Consider the following 17,351-nt stretch of genomic DNA (forward strand, 5'->3'; position numbering starts at 1 on the left):
CATGCCCCGCGAGTTGCACGCGCTGCCCGGGGTTCTTCCATGTCACTATGCGCGGTTTACACCCATTGAGCATCCAGCCCGTCCACTGGACGAGGCAGTGGCAGTGCTTCCCCACGTCTCCCCCAGGCCTCCAATCCCGGCTCCTCGCCCCGACGTACAGCATCACACCAAACCCCCTACCCATGTTCCTGCAATCGTCGGTGCATTTCCACTGCCACCTTGGTGCATTTCCACTGCCACCTTAATTCTACAATGCCTGAGGCACTGTCTGCAGCATGCGCTCTCCACATGCTGCTGTAAGAATCTACAACTTCTGGACTATTTCAACCCCTCGCTCATCACCACCCCGTACTGTCTCAAGTCAAAATGCCATTAAGCCCTAATGCAATAAGCCTGTCACAATTGCCTCTGCGTGCACGCAAGCCAAACATGGCCGGACGCCTTGCACGGCACACCGCAGCCTTGTGTCGCGCCAAGCGCGCCATCTTGCCAACCCCGACACCGCAGCCCGCTCTCGGCTATTCACGGAGTCTCTGCCAATGCCTCCAGCCCTCGCAACAAGTTGCTTTGCATGCAAGCACCTGCCTCATGTAGCCCCAAGGCCCCCAAGGCAGCTGGCAGGCTCGCCCCTTGCCCTTGCCAACCCCAGGCCCGCCAGTATCACGGCTCGTCATCCGCATTAAGCTCACTCCCGCCGCACCGTTGCTGAGAGGCGCTCATAGCTCCATCACGGCTAGCAGCAGTGCCCATGCCACGCGCCAGCTGGCTCCGTTCCAGACCCCCATCTGCTTTCAGCTGCGCTAGCTCACAGCGGCCGCCATGCGGCCCGCGCCGTTGCTGGAACGTCGCTGCACGCGTGTTGTGCCCGCACGCGTTTCGGCCCCCCCGCCACGCCTGTCGCTGCTGCTCCGGCTGCTGTTGCTGCCCATGCTAGCTCCCGCCGATCTACTTCAGCATGTTCAGCGCCTCCACGTCCGTCGCCGAGCGCATGTGGAAGTACGCCACGCACAGCGCCAGGCCGATGGCCGTCTCGCACGCGGCGATGGTGGTGATGGTAATTGACATAATAGCGCCGGTGATGTCGTTGAGGTAAGCGGCTGTGAACAGGAAGTTCATGTTGCAGGCAAGCATCACCGTCTCCGCACTGAGCAGCAGGATGATGAGGTTGCGCCTGAATGCCACCGCGCCCACGATACCGGCCCAGAACATCATGTTTGTGGTGTACATGAACGTGGTGCCGAAAATCTCGCCCTCTGTGTAGTAAGAGCGGGCCAGGGCTGCAGAGGGCGTGGTTGTGGGACCCATGCCGGGCAGCATTGGCAGAGCTGGACGCCTGACTCCCATCACGCCCGCGCCTCGCCGAGCTGGCATTGCCATGAGAGGGGAGGCAGCGAAGCCCGCAGCGGTGGCAAGCGGCACGGGCATGGGCCTGTTGACAATGTTTGCGAACTGCACGAGCGACGAGGAAGCCGGCTGCAGGCTGCTTTGCTGCTTCTGCTCCTCCTCGTGGCTGCTGAAAAAGCCGCACTGCTGCAGGCCTGTAAAAGCACGGAAATTCAGGCAAATTTTGCTTCAGTACTTCCTCTCCTTTCACCTCTTCGCTCATTGCATGTGCATTAACAACGTACCATTTGGCACAGCGGTGCAAGACTGCGAGAAGAGGCCAGGCGTGCCGGGCACGCCGGGAAGCAGACGCCTGAGCAGCTGCGTCCGCGACATTCTTGTGACTCTATTACAGGCAAGACCTAAAATGCGTATGTGTCCGTTTGGGTATGACACAATTATGCGGGCAATGCGGTCCCTGCCCATGCGGCACACCCTGATGCACACGCGGGGAGGGGCCGAGGGGGAGGGGTACACCTGGATGCATGCATGCAGCGGCAGTCGCCGACGCTATCTAGAGGGCAGCGCCCGGGATGCCCGCATCACAATCATGTGCGTAGCAGTTCTGACCTAGCAATCCTGTGCTTATCCCGGCACAATTTAGACCCCTCCAGGGGTTCCCAGAAGGTATGGGTGCCGCTGCGACACTGCGCATTGCACATTCTTGTACCAATGCAATCTGGGCACCAGGGCCCTGCTGGGTCGCTATGCAGCGTCACGCTTTACGGGCCATGTGGACGGGGTTGCGGGATAGCTGGGGCGGGATCACCTCAAGAGAGCGGGATTTGCAGATGAGGGGGGGGGGCACCTCGGGCAGCGGGATTTGCCAAAGGGCGTGTGTGGGGGGGGGGGGGGGGGAGGGGGGGGCGGGGCTTTCGCAGCGGGATTCGGCGTGCGGGGTGAACTCTCAGCTGTGTCGGCCCATTATACAATAATTACATCCCTGCATAGCGCTCGGGTTACCTGTTATTTAGATAATTGAGACGAATACTTTATTTAGTATGTGAACAGAAACCCCTCAAATTATGAAAATGGAAAGTCGACGACAAACAACAGGTTACACCACGCCGTCCAGGGCACGCTTGGTGATATGTAGCTTATATACTGTGTGGTTTGTATACCTCGTGCACCCGAGCGCGGGGCTTGCCTGTGCGCAACAAATTGCCGCATAGCGATGCTATGTCAAGGCTGCGATTGCTGTTATTGGCGGCTGCCTGGTATCTTTACGCTAAAGCAGTGCAAGGAGCAGGCCTGGACGGAAATGCTGCCCGAGCCAGTCTTCTGCGCCTCTGGCTTGAAACGGGTGCATGGCAGTCGCAGCCGCAGCCATGGGCAACAACGAGCGATGTTTGCCAGTGGTCAGGTGAGTTGTCATGATGCACTTATTACCTGAGTTGAGGGCCCACGTTTGTGCATCTGCGCATTCACAACTGCACTGCGGCCGAGCTACACGTTCCTGCTTGCAAAGGCGAAGCTTCTGCATGGCCAAGTGTCTGCTAAGTGTGCTCCGCGATGAAGGGCAAACAGCATGGCTGCCACTCTTCGTACTGTTGGTGTGGACTGGGTGACGTGGTGGGGGTGTTTCGCGCGCAGGCGTGGTGTGCTGCAGCGCGGCCTTGACCTGCGCCGTGAATTACAACCCTGCACACAACTCCACCCAGGTAGCGTGATGCGCGCAAAGCACTAGACAGCATAATCGCGCCAGGGCCCGTCAGAGATGGGGTGTCAGAAAGGGGTTGGATGGGGTTGGGTGAGGTGACCAGGCGGTGGCGGCAGGCTAAGGTTGTGACGGCTGTGCGCGGGCCCTCGCACACCCGCCCATTTCCCCCGCAGGTAGCCACATTCCCCTGCTCTAGACAGAGGGATGTGTGTGCTCTGCAACTGCAAGGCTACAATTTGACCGGGACGCTGCCGGGATCGGCGCTTGTGGGACTGGGGCTGACTGCGCTAATCCTGGAAAACAACCCAGGTGGGTGCGTAGTTCCTGCAGTTGCCATCGTAATAGCGCATGCTGCAAGACATCTCTGCTTACTGCTTGCCAAAGGCGCTTACCCATCAGGATACGGCACATGGTTACATCACAACTGCTGCATCCCAATTATTCCCTGCTTAGGTCTTGCTGGGTACCTCCCAGTGGAGCTGCTGCAACAGCCCAACATATCGCTGGTGAGCATGCATACCCGAAGGTTGTTTACGTGTTCGCGCATGTGCGCCGTACACAATGATGGGCCATGTGGGTCGGACTAGGATCCATCATCGTTTGAGTGACCGTGACCAGACTTACGGTACTCGATGAGCTAATACGGTTAGCCGCCCCGCCCTTCGGTTCTTCCCATGTCAGGTGGATATCCGGGACACGCGGATCTCGTGCCGCCTGATACAGTCAACGCAATCTGGGCCGGTGGCTGCGGCGCCCGTGCCGTGCAGCCTGCCAGCTGGCTACGCCTGGGGCCCCATGGTGCCGGCGGGTAACGCCACCACTACCGCCGGCATTGCCTACCCGGGCCTGCTGCCTGTCGGCGCCGGAGCTAGCTGCCCGGCGTACGCGTACCGTACCAGCAGCAGCCAGGCCAGCGCCGCAGCAGCACCGCTGCAGTTGGCAGGTGACGCCCTGCCGGCCGGGGCCTCAGTGCTGCTGGCCTCCCCGGGGTACTTTGAGTTCCAGGCATGCAGCTGCCGGCAGCTGCCCGGCGGCGTGCCGGCCGCGGAGCACGCGCCCGTGCTGGGCTGGGGGACCACCGCCGGCAGCGGCGGGAGCAGCAGCGTTGAGGCGACATGCTTGGCCGTGGGCGAGGACATGGACGTGCCCGCGAGCAGCCAGGTGTGCGGGCTTGCGTGGCGCTCAGGGCCTATGCCGGCGATGTGTGGTGTAGCAGTAAGCGGGAACGGGGGGTGCGGGTGGGGGTGGGGTGTAAATTCCAGCCCAAACTAAACGGGGGGCGTGTAGCACGCAAGGGCGCCGTACGCGGCATGCGCAGGCCTAATCAGGTGCTGTTAGCGCGGGGAGCAGGCAGCATGACTCCATCTTCCAACAAACCTTGACTTTGCCGTTCGTGCTGCTGCGTGTCAGGGTGGCGGCATTGACCCGGCCGTCTTCGGCGGGGTGGTGGCAGGCGTGGCGGTGGGCTCCTTGCTCCTGGCCGTGCTAGCGACGTTGGTGTGCGTGGCGCTTATCATGCGGCGCCGCTACGCACGCCAGCGTGGCGGCTCGCGCCGCCAGCGGCAGTCCTACGACGGGCGCGCGGCGTCGGCGCCGCGCGAGACGTCGTTCTGGGCGCGGCTCATGCGCAGCGGCTCCTCGCGCTCGTCTGCGTCCTGCAACGGCAGCGTGCACAGCTCCGGCGGCAGCAGCAGCGGGGGCGGGCACGCCGGGCCCATGCCGCACCGGAGGAGGAACGGTGCGGGGGCGCAGGGGGAGCAGTCGGGCTCCGCGAGGAGCACGACGGCGGAGCGGCTGACCAGCAGCCGTCTGAAGGATGGCCTGTCCGGCAAAGTCATCACCCACGCACCGGGCGCAGGCGGCGGTGCGGCGGTGACCCTGGTTGCGACCGACGTTGAGGGCAGGTGCGTTTTGCTTGCGGTTGCTGGGTCAGGTAGGGACAGTGCGGCGGCCAGCGGAGGGTGGTACATGCGCTTGGCGTTCTCAATAGATAGTGGGGTCAACAGAGCTGGAGGGCGCCAGCTGGGTGTCAACGTGTGTGGGGCGCCGCCGCGCGCAGGGCTTGCGTGCGTCACACGGCACGGGCTGGTTGTCAGTCCTGGGCTTCCTGAACGAACGGCTTCGGCGGGCTGCTGTCCACCTCGTGACTTGACTCATTCACTCTTTCTTTCATGGACGGCGGCTAACCCCACTCCCCCTGCCTTGCACGTACGCAGCACGGAGCTGTGGGAGTGGCAGCCGGACGTGATGAACCACGCGCTGGCCCTGCACGACCGGCTGATGCGGCTGACGCTCGCGGCGTGCTGCGGATACGAGGTGCGTGAAGCGCGGACGCACGCCGGGTGCTGCGGCCGGATTACTTTCATTGCGGTGCTGTGACCTACCGTATCTACCCTCGGGACATGGCAGGCGGGGATGATAGGGCGCGCAATCAGTCAATGCGGCGGGCATGCGGGATTGCGCTTCATCAAGTGACTGCTGATGACAAACGCCCTGTGCTGCCAAACCATGCGGCGGGTGGCGCGGCATTGCAGGTGACGACGGAGGGCGACGCGTTTTTGGTCGCGTTCCACGAGCCGGTGGACGCGGTGCGCTGGGCGCTGCTGTTGCAGTCGGCGTTGCTGAAGCTGGACTGGCCGCCGCTGCTGCTGGAGCACCCGCTCTGTCGCCCGCGGCCGCTGGTGCCGGCGGCCGTGCCGGGCAAGGACGCGGCCGGCAAGGACGCGCCGCTGCTGGTGCTGTTCAAGGGCCTCGCGGTACGCATGGGCATTGCCACGGGCGTGCCGTCGGCGGTGCGCGAGCACCCGGTCACGGGCCGCATGCAGTACACGGGCGCGGTGCTGCGGCTGGCGACGGGCATTGCGGAGCTGGGCTGCGGCGGGCAGATGCTGCTGGAGCCCATGACCTTCAAGGGCATCCACAACAAGTTCGAGGAGCTGGACGTGGTGGACAGCGAGGTGCAGGCCATTGCAGGTGCGCCCCTACCTAGCCCCTGCTGCCCTGGAAGAATACGGTACCGCTGCGGGACCTGCTGACCTATCCCACAGGCGTCAGGTTGTCCGAACGTGCTTCCTGCCTCGCTGCCTGCTGCCCTTGGCCACACTACCTGATGCCTGATGCCACCAACGCGCGGGTATAAATGGTGGATGGACGTGACCTTCCCCAGTCCCCGAATCCTCGTTGAGCAGGTGGATGGAGGTCGCTCATAGGACTGCGCCTTCGTGGTGGAAGGAGGTCGCTTGTTGGCCGACCCCATCGTGCTATGTCGCAATCATTCCGTTAACACCGTTCCCTGGCCTTCACTCGCAGACGTTGTCCGGCACGACATCACGGTGCTTGGCCAGCCACGGGAGGTGGACCGGCCCTCGCCCTACAGCACGCTGCAAACCGGCATCACGCGCGACTTCAACACGGCGCACGCGCTGGGGCTGGCGCTGCCGCCGCTGCCGGAGCACTCCGCGGCGCCGCACAGCCGGCAGTCGATGTCGCAGCACTCGCAGCAGCAGTCCTGGCTGCTGCAGAAGCACCCTGCTGGGCCGGGTGGGCCCGGCCCCGCGAACGGCTCTGCGTCCACCGCGGGGCAGCCGCCGCAGTCGGGGTTGTCGCAGGGGCAGCCCGGGCAGGGGGCGCCCCTGTCGGGCATGGCCGGCGCCGCCATGGCGGGCGCCCCGCTGCCGGACTGCGGCAGCGTGGGCAGCCTCGTCTCGCCGCTGCTACTGGAGGCGGCGGCGGCGGCGGCGCAGCAGCAGCAACACACGGGCGGTGTGCCCAGTGGCGCCGCCATGCGGCGGGTGCTGCCGTACGCGCCGCCGCCGTCCGCGCTGCTGCCGGCGGCGTCGTCCGGCACCGGCGTGACGGGTGTGCTGAGCACAGAGGCGACATCGCCGCTGAGCCAGAGCTACGAGCCGCCGCTGGGCGCGGGCACCACCATCGTGCCCATGTCATCCGTGTCGCTGCCGCAGGTGTGCGGGTGGTGTCGGGCCGCGGGCGGCAGTATGTGCATGTGCGTGTGCGGTTGTTTGCAACTCCTGGCGTGCGTGTCGGGTGGTCTGGCGGCCACGCCCCGGGATCAAGCGGTAGGAAGAATGAAATCGTCACATGGGGCTGCGCTGCGTGGAGCTTGAGAACGTGCGGGCTTGCATGCTTTTGATTCAAATTGTTGGATCCCATGCTACCGTGTCGCAGGTGCTGCTGCCGAACGGCATGAGCATGCCGCTGCAGCTGCCGCCGGGCACGCAGCTGACGCAGCAGCCGCCGTCGCCGGTGCCTTACGGCGGGCCAGCCCAGCACGGGCAGCTCGGGCTGATGTGTGGGCTGCCGCAGCCGTACGGCATGGCGGCTGGGCAGCAGCAGACGGCCGGCAGCGGGCCGCCGCTGGCTGGCCCCGTGACCGTGTCGGTGCTGCCAGCGCCGCCCACACACGGCGGCGCGCACACGGCCAGCACGCGGCTGCAGCGGCTGGCGGACTCCATGGTTGCCACCACGGACCCGCTGGCGGGGCCCTCCTACTCGCAGCGCCTGTCGCTGATGCAGCACCCGCCGCCGTGGCAGTTTGCAGCGCCCTCCTCCTCTGCTTCGAACATGCAGCCGCAGCCGCAGCCGCCGCACCTGCACTCGCCGGAGCCTAGCGGCCACCGCCTTGACCGGGCGCCGTCGCATCATCATTCCGTGTCCCAACCAGGCGGCCCAGTACCAGCAAGGCCGATCGCCCCAGCGGCCACGGCTGCAGCAGCAGCAGCCGCAGCAGCTGCTGTTGGCGCGGCGGGCTCGGCCTACGCCTCCACCTCACACGCACAGCCGCTTACCACGCCGTGGGGCGCAAGCAGCCCGAACGCGGCGGCGGCTGGCGCCCTCGCCAGCGGCACGCACGGGCACCTGCTGATGACGCCGCTCGTGGTCCCCCTGCACCGCCCGGTGGCGCTGGCGGCGGCGCGCGGCTCCACGGCGGCATTGGCGAACAGCAGCGACATGCACGCCATTGAGTGGAACGCGCAGCTCGCCAACATGAACATGCTGCTGACGTCGCGCGGCAGCTTCGGCGGCCACATCCTGACCATGAACGCGAGCCAGCAGGGCTCGCGCGGTGGCGCCTTGGGGGCGCAGGTGGCCGTGAACGGTGAGCCTTATTGCCATGGGCGCTGACGCGTGTATGTGTGTGTATGTGTGTGTGTGTATGTGTATGTGTGTGTGTGTGTGTGGTGTGGCCAGGGTATGGGACGAGAGTATGGCGAGGCCATTGGAGCGACTGAGGTTGGGATCGGACTCAATGCCCCTGCTGTGCCCCTTGCAGAGAGGCCGCCGCACCTGATTCTGGCAGGCGGAGGTGGAGGTGGAGGCGGAGGCGGAAGCGGAGGCGGAGGCGGAGGCGGAGGCGGAGGCGGAGGCGGAGGCGGAGGCGGAGGCGGCTGCACGCTGGGCGTCGTGAGCCCGGTCGGCGGCGGCGGCGGCAGCGGCATGCAGCCGTCGGGTGCGATCCAGCCCCCCGCCAGTCCAAGGGGGCCGCCGCGGCCGTCGCTTCCGCCCCTGTACCCCGCCGGCCCAGCTGCCGGCTCCCGGCAGTCCTCGCTGCAGCGCCAGGGCGCGGAACAGGCCGCGACACAGTCGCTACTCGAGTCACTGCAGCTGCCGCCGCCGCCTATGCATGCGTTTCAGACGCAGGCGCAACGACATGCCCAGCAGGTGCTGGAGCATGGGCTTGGACAGGCACGGAGTGCTGAGGAGCACCAGCCGCTGCCACGACCGTCCGGCACGGTGCCGAAAGAGGCTGATGAGCTGGAAGGAAGTACAGCAGATCGGGGCGCGGTTCACGGTGGCATGCTGCGCGCGGGGCCAGGCCCGGTTGCGGAAGCACGCGAGGACAGCGGCGGCGAGGAGGGGGAGGAGGAGGGGGAGGCGGAGACGCAGGAGCTGCGGGCTCAGTTGCAGGGAAGGCCCATCATGCCTCGGGGGGACCCAGCGGCGGTGGCGTCCGCCATGGCTGCGGCTTACGGCATCATAGCTCTTGGCGAAGTCAGTCAGCAGCCGCAGTTGCAGCCGCAGCCGCAGCCGCAGGCCCAGCACCAGCACACATCGCAGGCGCGCAGCGACGGCTCCGCCTCCCTATCTTCAACGCAGGCGAGCGGCGGCGGCCGGGCTCAGCGCCCGCCCTCACACGCTGCCAGCCAGCCACGGGCGCACGCCTCAAGCACTGCCGCCTCCGTCGCCTTGATAAGCTCCGCGGCTTCCTCGCTCTCGGGCGCCGCGGCCGGCACCAGCACGCAGCTGCCCCCACCAGCCGTGGTCCCCATCCTGGGGGTGCAGCAGCCGCGCGGCGCCCCTTCCAGCGGCCCGCTGGACGGTCACGGGCTCGGGTCCGGCAGTGGCAACGCCGCTGCCGCCGCCGTTCTCGCCGCTAGCGGCAACGCCACCTCCTATGCCGCGCTCATTGCGGATTACCAGGCCACCGGCTCGTCCACCGCCTTCACGGGGGTGGCCGCGGCCGCGGCAGACGCTGGCGGCGGCGGTGGCGGCGCCTCTGCCGCCCAGCACGTGCAGCAGGGCATCGACGACAGCGGCGCGAATGTGCGGACCTCCCATGCACTGATGGTGACCGGCAGCATGTCGTCGTCGTCGTACATGTACGGCACCGGAACGGGGACCGGAACCGGAACCAGCACCAGCGGCCGCGGTGGCACGGCTCGCAGCAGCAGCCGCGCAGGTGGCGGGATGGGTGGCATGGGCGGCGGCCTGGCGGCGGGCGAGCGGGAGGAGATGGACCTGTACAACATGCTATTGGAGGTGCCGGCCTGGGGCCTGAGGAACGCCAGCGGTGGCACCGGCAGCAGCAACCCCGGCGGAGCCATTGCGGGCGGCATCCTGGCTGGCGGCGGCTCGCTGCTGGCTGGCGCCCGCAGCGGCAGCGGCATGAGCGGCCTGAGCTCCGGCGGCGAGCTACACCTGGCCGGGCAGCTGATACGCCACCTGGGTCACCAGTTGGGTGGCGGCGGCGCCCATGCCGACGGCGGCGGTGGCAACGGGGCCGCGGCGGCGGGTGCAGCAGGCGGCGGCGGCGCTAGCGCCTGGGCGCAGCTGCCGCGCCATGTGTCAGGCAGCCTCACGAGTTCGCCGCTGGGTTCACAGCACGCGGAGGACTCGGCGCTGTCGGGCCACGCCGCGATCATTGCCGCCGCCGCGCATGTGCACGCCTGCAGCGTTGGCCAGTTCGGCTCCTGGATCCTGCCGCCCGCAGCGGACGGCGGGCTGGACAGCCGCGAGCGGCGCTTGACGTCACGGCCCGCCGCCAGCGGAAGCGGCAGCGGTGGCAGCGCCGCCGGCATGCCGGCGGCCGGCGGCCGGCGGCTGCAGTCTCCGGAGCAGAACGACAGCTTTGTTCTAGGAGATGCCTCGGCGCTGACCTCGGGCGCGGGCGCGGGCGCGGGCGTGGGCGTAGGTGGCATCTCGCTGATCAATGGCGTCCCCAGCACCAGCAGCATGGCCATGGGCGGCTTGGGCGGCGGCACCGGCGGCGGCGTCGCCAGCGCGCGGCTTGAGCAGCAGGCGCTGGCAATTGCCGCCGGCTTCATGCCGGGTGACCTTCCAGCAGGTGGCGGCGTGGGCCTGCGCGCAGTCATGCAGCCCGGCGGCACCATGGCCTACACTGGTGGCGGCGGCGGCGGCGGTGGCGGCGGCGGCAGCGGCGGTGGCGGCGGCGGCGGCGGCGACGGTGGCGGCGGCGGCAGCAGTGCAGGCGCTACCACAGACGGCTCGGTCCACGCCATGGCGGGCGCGGAGGAGGCGCAGCCCATGCAGCAGGGGCTGGAGGTGATGCTGCAGTCGGGGGAGGCCTGGCAGCCGGCGGCGCCGCGGGGCGGGGCTGCGGCGGGCTCTGCCACCGGCTCCAGCAGGGGCGACATTGCGGTGGTGGATGCGCACACCGCAGCGCAAGACCAGCAGCACCCGCAGCAGCATCAGCCGCTGCAACCACCTCTGCCGACGCCGGCGGAGAAGGAAGATGAGCAGCAGCAGCAGCAGCAGCAGCAGCACATCGCCCAGGTCATTTCCGTGCTGGCACGCAAGCGGGGCGCGGACATGCACGCTGGGCTGGAGGCGTCGTCGCCTCGAGCGGGGAGCCCCCCCGCGAGGACGGGCGGCGCCTCACCTACAAGCGGCCGTGACAGCGTGAGCCCACGCGCTGTCCGCTCCTCCTCCTCCTGGAGCGCAGCCTCCTCGCGCACGCACGCCGGGCACGGCGGCGGCGGCGGCGGCTCCGGCGCTGACGAGGCTCAGCCGGGCGTGCTTGGGAGCGACAGTGCCGCATTGGGGCGAACGGACTTCTCCTTTGCCTTCGCGGGCCCCGGGGCGCTGTGGTCGCGCGTCGAGCAGGCCGGCGGCGAGGGCGTCCAGGTCGCGTCTCTGGAGCTGTCAACGGGCCAACTGCCGCTGGCAGGCGCGGAGGGCGCGGAGGGCGCGGGCTATGGTGCACTGACTCGGTCGCAGCCGCAGCCGACGGTGAGGGCGGTGTGGGGGCGCGGCATGGTGAATGCCTTTGTGGTTGGAGCTCCAGCGGTCGCAGCAACAGCCGCAGCCGCGCCTGCCGATGGCGTCGTGGACCTTGCGGCAGTGCTGTACGGCGGAGGTGGAGGCGGAGGTGGAGGTGGAGGTGGAGGCGGCGGCGGAGGCGGCGGGGCCGCCAGCGGCCGCGAGGCGTTGGTCCGGCGGCAGCACTCGGAGCGGCACCGCCTGGCCAGCACCTCCACCGCGCGTGCAAGCCTCGCCCAGCTGACCGGGCCGGAGGGCAGCAGCGGCGTGGGGCTAGACAGCAGCCGCGGCGGTGCCGGCCGGAACAGCAGCGTGGAGGAGGACGAGGCACTGGGTGAGCCGGCTGTGTGTGTGTGTCTGTGTGTGTCTGTGTGTGTCTGTGTGTGTGTGTGTGTGTGTGTGTGTGTGTGTGTGTGTGTGTGTGTGTGTGTGTGTGTGTGTGTGTGTGTGTGTGTGTGTGTGTGTGTGTGTGTGTGTGTGTGTGTGTGTGTGTGTGTGTGCGTGTGTATGTGTATGTGTGTACGTGTGTGCGCGCGCGTGGCCTTGTATGCGCAGGGGCAAATTGTAGTTACCAACCCAAACTAAACCAAAACAAGCGAACGTACGTAGCGGAGCACGGGGGGCGGATGCATCTGCGTCTGCGGGGCTAGTTCCGTCTTGCTGTCGGAACTCGCGGTTGGGGCCAATGACTTGGGTAGTACGCAAGCGCGTTGTCAAGGCTGGCCGCCGCCTGGCAGGACTGACCACCATGCACCATGCATGACCGCCGCCCCGCACGCAGGAGTGTCGTCTGTGCCGCTTGCCGCCAAGGGAGCGCAGGGCAGTCTTCGCACGCAGTCCGCCAAGGTGCTCGGCAGCATTTGGAAGCCACGCAAGCTGCGCTCCGAGGAGCCACCTTTGACACAGCATCAGCAGCAACAGCAACACCAACAACAGGTCAGGGGCTCGTGGCTGGGGGCGAGTACCACGCTTGACTGGTGCATGCGGATGCAACTTGCCCACCGCTGTTCATTCTGTACACACTTTGGGTTTGCGGGACGTGTGGTTTCTCTGGCCCCATACTTGCAGGATGGCGGAATCCAGATGGCTGCTGGCGTCTGGATGACCAGCCGCCCACAGCTCCCGGCACAGCAGCCCGCCTCTGGGGTGCGGGGCCAGCCGGGCTCGCCGGCCGCGCAGCAGCAGCCGGCACAGCTCGCACGCCCCTCGGGCTCTGGTGGCGGCGGCGGCGGCTCCTTCCGCCGCCTTTCGCCCTCCCCTGGTAACTCCTCCCGCATGCTGGGACAGCTGGCCATGCTGGCGCCATCCCCCACGGCGGGTGCGGGGCCGGGGCTCGGGACGATGATGCCGCCGCAATGCCAGCAGCAGGCGGCGCACGAGATTGGTGCGGGACGCAGCAGCCTCCGCGGCGGCGGCTCCATCGCCACCCCCCGCACCACACAGAGCAGCATGGCCGCCGGCAGCGCCCTGCTGCTGCTGAGCGAGGAGGGCCCGCCCGCGCCGCCCTGCAGCCTGCTGCCCTCCGGCGCCGGCGGTATGCCGCCCACGGCTGCCTACCAGCAGAGCATGAGCGGCGAGGAGCCCGTGCTGCTACCCGCGCCCTGGATGCTGAACCCAGCCGCTGGTTACACGATCGCCCCCGGCGCACCGGCGCCCGCCGTGTACGGGGCGGCGGCGGCAGGGGCGGCGGCAGGTGGAGGCGGGGGAGGCGGCGGAGGCGCCTCGCAGGCGCCCTCCATGCCAGCAGGTTTGCGAGGTAGGCATGGGCGGTCTTGCGCTTGTAGGGGCGTGCGGAACGAGGGCGGATGGATGGCGTGGCGGCTGCTGTGCTTGATGGGCGCTACCGCGTGGCGCTACCGGTAGCGGGGCTTGGGGGCCGGGTGTGTGCTGTTGGGTCCACGCTGTGCCTTGGTCGTTGATTCCGAATCGCCGTTGCCCACTGGCCGTTGCCTATGTGACGCCACGTGCGTGTTCACGTGGCCCTCGCAGCCGACTCGCCAGGTCAGCTGTCGGCGGATGTAATGTTGCAAGCCTTGGGCGCGCCGCTCGCCAGCACCGGCACCAGCAGCCTGCCGCAGCAGTTCCTTGGCGGCGTCAACCCGCAGATGCTCATGCTGCACCACCAGCAGCTCTTCATGCAACAGCAGCAACAGCAGCAACAGCAGCCCTTCATGCCACAGCAGCAGCAGCAGCAACAGCAGCAACAACAGCAACAGCAGCAACAGCAGTTCATGCAGTTTTACGGGAATGCGGCGCCGGCCTCAACCGCCTCCATGGGCTCGAACGCGCCACGGTCATCGAGCACAGGCGGCGGCGGCGGCGGCGGCGTTCTGCCACCGGCAGCTGTGGGCGGCGGCGGCGCTGGTGCGATGGCGGTGGCGAACCCAAAGGTGTTGGGGCTGAGAGAGATGCTGGGGCGGGAGGCCGCCGCTGCCGGGGCTAACCGGGCGGCGAAGCACGCGCGCGACCTTGCAGAGGTGAGGAAGGGGTGGCAGGCGGCAATTGCAGATTTGGTTGCAGCGGTGAGCGACGATGGCGGCTGCATGCATCGAAGCCAGCCCGAGAGAATACATTGCGTATGTACGGTGTTTTGGTTTCACGTGGGCGCCGGCCAACTCCGGCAGAGCGGCACGTGTGCGGTTGCATCGCCGCGTGTGCTGACCCCTCCCGGGTGCGGTGCCGCATGCAGGATGAGGAGGAGGAGGAGGAAGAAGAGACGCCGCGGATGATGCGAGCCAACACCTTTACGGCGCAGGGCGCCGAGCGGGCGACCGCGCGCAGCAGTGCGCATGGCGCCGGGTCCGCTGACGGCCGAGGGCCGCCTCAAAAGCAAGGTGCGGGAAGGAATGCTCGCTCGCTCGCAGGAGCATCACTGTTAAGTAGGATTGTGCTGCGATCACCCGTGTCCCTTGCCTGGTCAGCTTGATTGTCACCATCGGCCTCACCCGCCGCCTGCCTCACAGACTCCGGCATTTTCGGCAAGCGCAGCAGCGCCGACACCCATGTCAACAGCAGCGGCCTCGCCATTGCGAGTACGCAGCCCCACGCCGGCAGCAACGCCAACTCGCGGCGAGCCTCCGCCTACTTTTCGGGCTCCGTGGCCGCGCGCTGCAGCAGCACGTATGCGCGCTGGCCTTCTGACGCGCAGCACTCGGCGGCTCTGCTGGTGACGGATGAGGGCGTGGGCGGCACGGGCGGCGGCGGCCGTGCCGGCAGCATCGGCAGCGTCGTGCTGTTGTCAGCAGGCACGGCGCTGCTGTCCTCCGGTCGGTCGCAGCTGACCAAGCGCCCGCCTGTGCTCCAGGAGCTTGCGGACAGAGACGAGGACGAGGAGGAAGACGGGGCGGACAATGTGGGAGGCAGGGCAAGCACTAGGCCTACCGGCGGGAGGAGAACGCCAGAGATAGAGGTACAGGATGACGAGACGCCGCGCCTGCGCGCGTCGCGACAGCACCCCATGTCCGACGGCGTCGCTCTATACGGGCCAGCGCGTGGCGGCGGGCGGCGCGCGGCGTCGGCTCGGCAGGAGCGTGCCGTGTCAGGTGCGGGGGCGGGCCCCGACGGCCACGGGGCCATGCAGCTGCGGAGCCTGCTCGTCGGCAGCACGGCCGCCGCCACCGGCACCAACACGGCCACTGGCGGCATCAGCAGCACGGCCACCGCCAGTGTGGTCGGCACGCTCACGGGCGACGCCAGCACCAGTAGCCACGCGTACCATCCACAGCTGCGGGCAGCAGCCGGCGGCGCGGGCGGCGCAGGCGGTGGTGGCGGTGGTGGCGGCGGCTGGGGCGGGGCCACGGGCTCCCGCCCGCTGCAGCCGGTGGCGGGGATCGAAGGGCTGGAGTCGCCGGCTGTGATGATGGGCGGCTGGCGCCGCTTCGGCCTGGCGCGCAAGTCGGTGCGGCTCTCTCTGGACCTTCGCACAGGCACCTCACTGACAAGCAGCGGCGGCCCGCCGCCGCCGCCTACCGGCGTCCTGACCGCGGTGCCTGAGGACGCGATGCGCGCAGTGCACGCCAGTCGCAGCCACGGCGGCAGCCAGAGCCTGCAGGGCCAGGGCGCGGTGCCGCCGTCGCCGGTGCTGTCGTTGGCGCGGATGGTGGGTCTGGGCGGGCTGCATGCGGTGCGTGGCAGCCGCGACAGCCCGGAGCGCTCGACCGGCTCCGCCGCGTCCTGCCACATGCAGCGGCTCATTGCGCGGACCAAGAGCAAGAGCGCGCTGATCAAGAGGTGAGGCTGGGAGCGTGGGCGCGTATGGCCGGGGGGTTGGCAGGACTAGGCAGGACTGCGTCTGGCCGGGGGTTGCGGCAGCGATTTTCACGCCCACGCAACCGTTGTGGCCAGGACGGCCAGGGCTCGCGCCCCACGGGTGGTGTTTGCAGGGCTAGCTCATGTCGCGCTGCCGTGCAGCCGCTAGCTGTGGCCTGCCGCCGCGTTGCCGTCAACTCCCGCTGACCCGCACATACCGGCACCCCTGCCTGCCCGTGCACGTGCTCCCGCCCGCCGCAGCCTGGCGTTCAAGCACGGCGGCAGCTCACACCGGGCCGCCACCCACCGGCCGGACTCGGGCACGCGCTCCCCAGAGGCGCGGCCGCGGAGCAGCCGCCACCACCCCCACGGCCCCAGCCAACACCAGCACCACCACCTCCACCACCACGACCCGCAGCACTCGCCGTCGCAGCGCGAGACGGGGGCGTCGCCAGCACACGGTGCCGCGAGCGTGGGCTCGGGGACCCCGCTCGACGGGGGCTCGGGCCACGGAGCCACTCTGGCGGACGGCGGCGGCGGCGCCGGCTACCACCCGGTAAGGCAGGAGGAGCGGCCATCCTGGCAGGTGCATCGCATGTCGAGCGTGGGGTGCTGGATGAAGCTGGCTGGCCCATGCCTGGCTTCGCACGTGCTTCGGTGATCGCAGCTGTGCTTCCTCAGCTGTGCGGTACCCGGTACCATTATGCCTGTCCGGAGTACCGTATGTAGCAAATTGGCCCCCAATCGCTCCTTATCTCCTAGAACAAACCCCTTTGCTGTTTTAATGCTTCCCTTCCTCCCTCCCCGCACGCAGCTGGTGGTGCTCGACATGGGCATACACTCGCTCTCAATCCCGGCCCTGGATGCTTTGTACGGCAACCTCTACGACGGCGTCCAAGTCATTGCGATCCTGCCCGCGCACCTCAAATGCCGGGCCGCCTACTACCCGCCGCTCAAGTCCGTTGCCAAGCTGGCGCCTGGCTTCCTGGACGCGCCGGGCGCGACGCAGGCGCTGCTGCCGTGCGCGCCCGGCAAGTCGCCTTCCTTCCACTGTAACGACGGGAAACTCGCGTCTCGGCGCGTCTCAGCGCGTCCGAGCGCGTCAGGATGCGTCAGGGGGCGTATGGCCGCGTATCGTGACGCGAGTGCTGAGACGCGAACAGTGACGCGAACTACTTTGAAGGGGACCCATACCGTGGTGCGCACGGTGTTTTACACTAGCCTATACTGCTATTGCGACAAATGTAGCCTTGCCCGGCAGTATGTGGGCTGTCATGGGCAGATTGGCCCCTGCACCTGCGCCTGCTGCCGCAAGCCCCTGCACCCCTGGCCCTGCACCCGGGCGGGCTGGCCAGCCCCGCCTCTGCCCCGTCGCCCCAACCAACCTTTAGGCGCAGTTCAGCCAGCCTGCGCCAGCCAGCCGATATGTGCCGATACTGCTACAACAAGCCTATAAGCCTAGATACAGTAAGCAAAGGCATTGGCACAGGCGAGCATCGGTGACACCGGTGCAATCGGTCGCCCACCACCAAGTATTTGCCCC

The 17,351-nt window shown here is 67.9% G+C and overlaps 2 protein-coding genes across 2 annotated transcripts; one reads left to right on the forward strand and one right to left on the reverse strand.

The window, feature by feature from the left end:
- Positions 1-44: 44 nt before the first annotated feature.
- Positions 45-1,747, reverse strand: CHLRE_09g402552v5 (uncharacterized protein). The gene is made up of 2 exons (XM_001697604.2): positions 1,629-1,747; positions 45-1,538 (listed from the first exon to the last, which is right to left on the reverse strand). The coding sequence occupies exons 1-2, from the start codon at positions 1,717-1,719 to the stop codon at positions 946-948; spliced, it is 684 nt and encodes a 227-aa protein (XP_001697656.1). The 5' UTR covers positions 1,720-1,747; the 3' UTR covers positions 45-945.
- A 610-nt stretch (positions 1,748-2,357) lies between these two features.
- On the forward strand, positions 2,358-17,329 carry CHLRE_09g402589v5 (uncharacterized protein). Its single transcript, XM_043066078.1, has 19 exons — positions 2,358-2,746; positions 2,977-3,044; positions 3,217-3,352; positions 3,497-3,549; positions 3,725-4,204; positions 4,454-4,947; positions 5,260-5,359; positions 5,578-6,016; positions 6,353-7,005; positions 7,229-8,159; positions 8,334-11,894; positions 12,342-12,496; positions 12,629-13,316; positions 13,550-14,037; positions 14,250-14,394; positions 14,524-15,790; positions 16,070-16,364; positions 16,623-16,905; positions 17,200-17,329. Exons 1-19 carry the CDS (start codon positions 2,563-2,565, stop codon positions 17,262-17,264), a joined length of 10,485 nt encoding a protein of 3,494 aa, XP_042921428.1. The 5' UTR covers positions 2,358-2,562; the 3' UTR covers positions 17,265-17,329.
- The last annotated feature ends 22 nt before the right edge of the window (positions 17,330-17,351 follow it).

Source organism: Chlamydomonas reinhardtii, chromosome 9 (assembly GCF_000002595.2).
Source record: "Chlamydomonas reinhardtii strain CC-503 cw92 mt+ chromosome 9, whole genome shotgun sequence".
Lineage (NCBI taxonomy): Eukaryota > Viridiplantae > Chlorophyta > Chlorophyceae > Chlamydomonadales > Chlamydomonadaceae > Chlamydomonas > Chlamydomonas reinhardtii.

Excerpts from the sequence above, each read along its gene's own strand:
- CHLRE_09g402552v5 (XM_001697604.2), bottom strand. The coding sequence starts at position 1,719 with ATGTCGCGGACGCAGCTGCTCAGGCGTCTGCTTCCCGGCGTGCCCGGC. Across the intron at positions 1,539-1,628 it reads TTGCACCGCTGTGCCAAATG|GCCTGCAGCAGTGCGGCTTT; the intron begins GTACGTTGTTAA and ends GTGCTTTTACAG.
- CHLRE_09g402589v5 (XM_043066078.1), top strand. The coding sequence starts at position 2,563 with ATGTCAAGGCTGCGATTGCTGTTATTGGCGGCTGCCTGGTATCTTTAC. Across the intron at positions 6,017-6,352 it reads CGAGGTGCAGGCCATTGCAG|ACGTTGTCCGGCACGACATC; the intron begins GTGCGCCCCTAC and ends CTTCACTCGCAG. Across the intron at positions 7,006-7,228 it reads CATCCGTGTCGCTGCCGCAG|GTGCTGCTGCCGAACGGCAT; the intron begins GTGTGCGGGTGG and ends ACCGTGTCGCAG.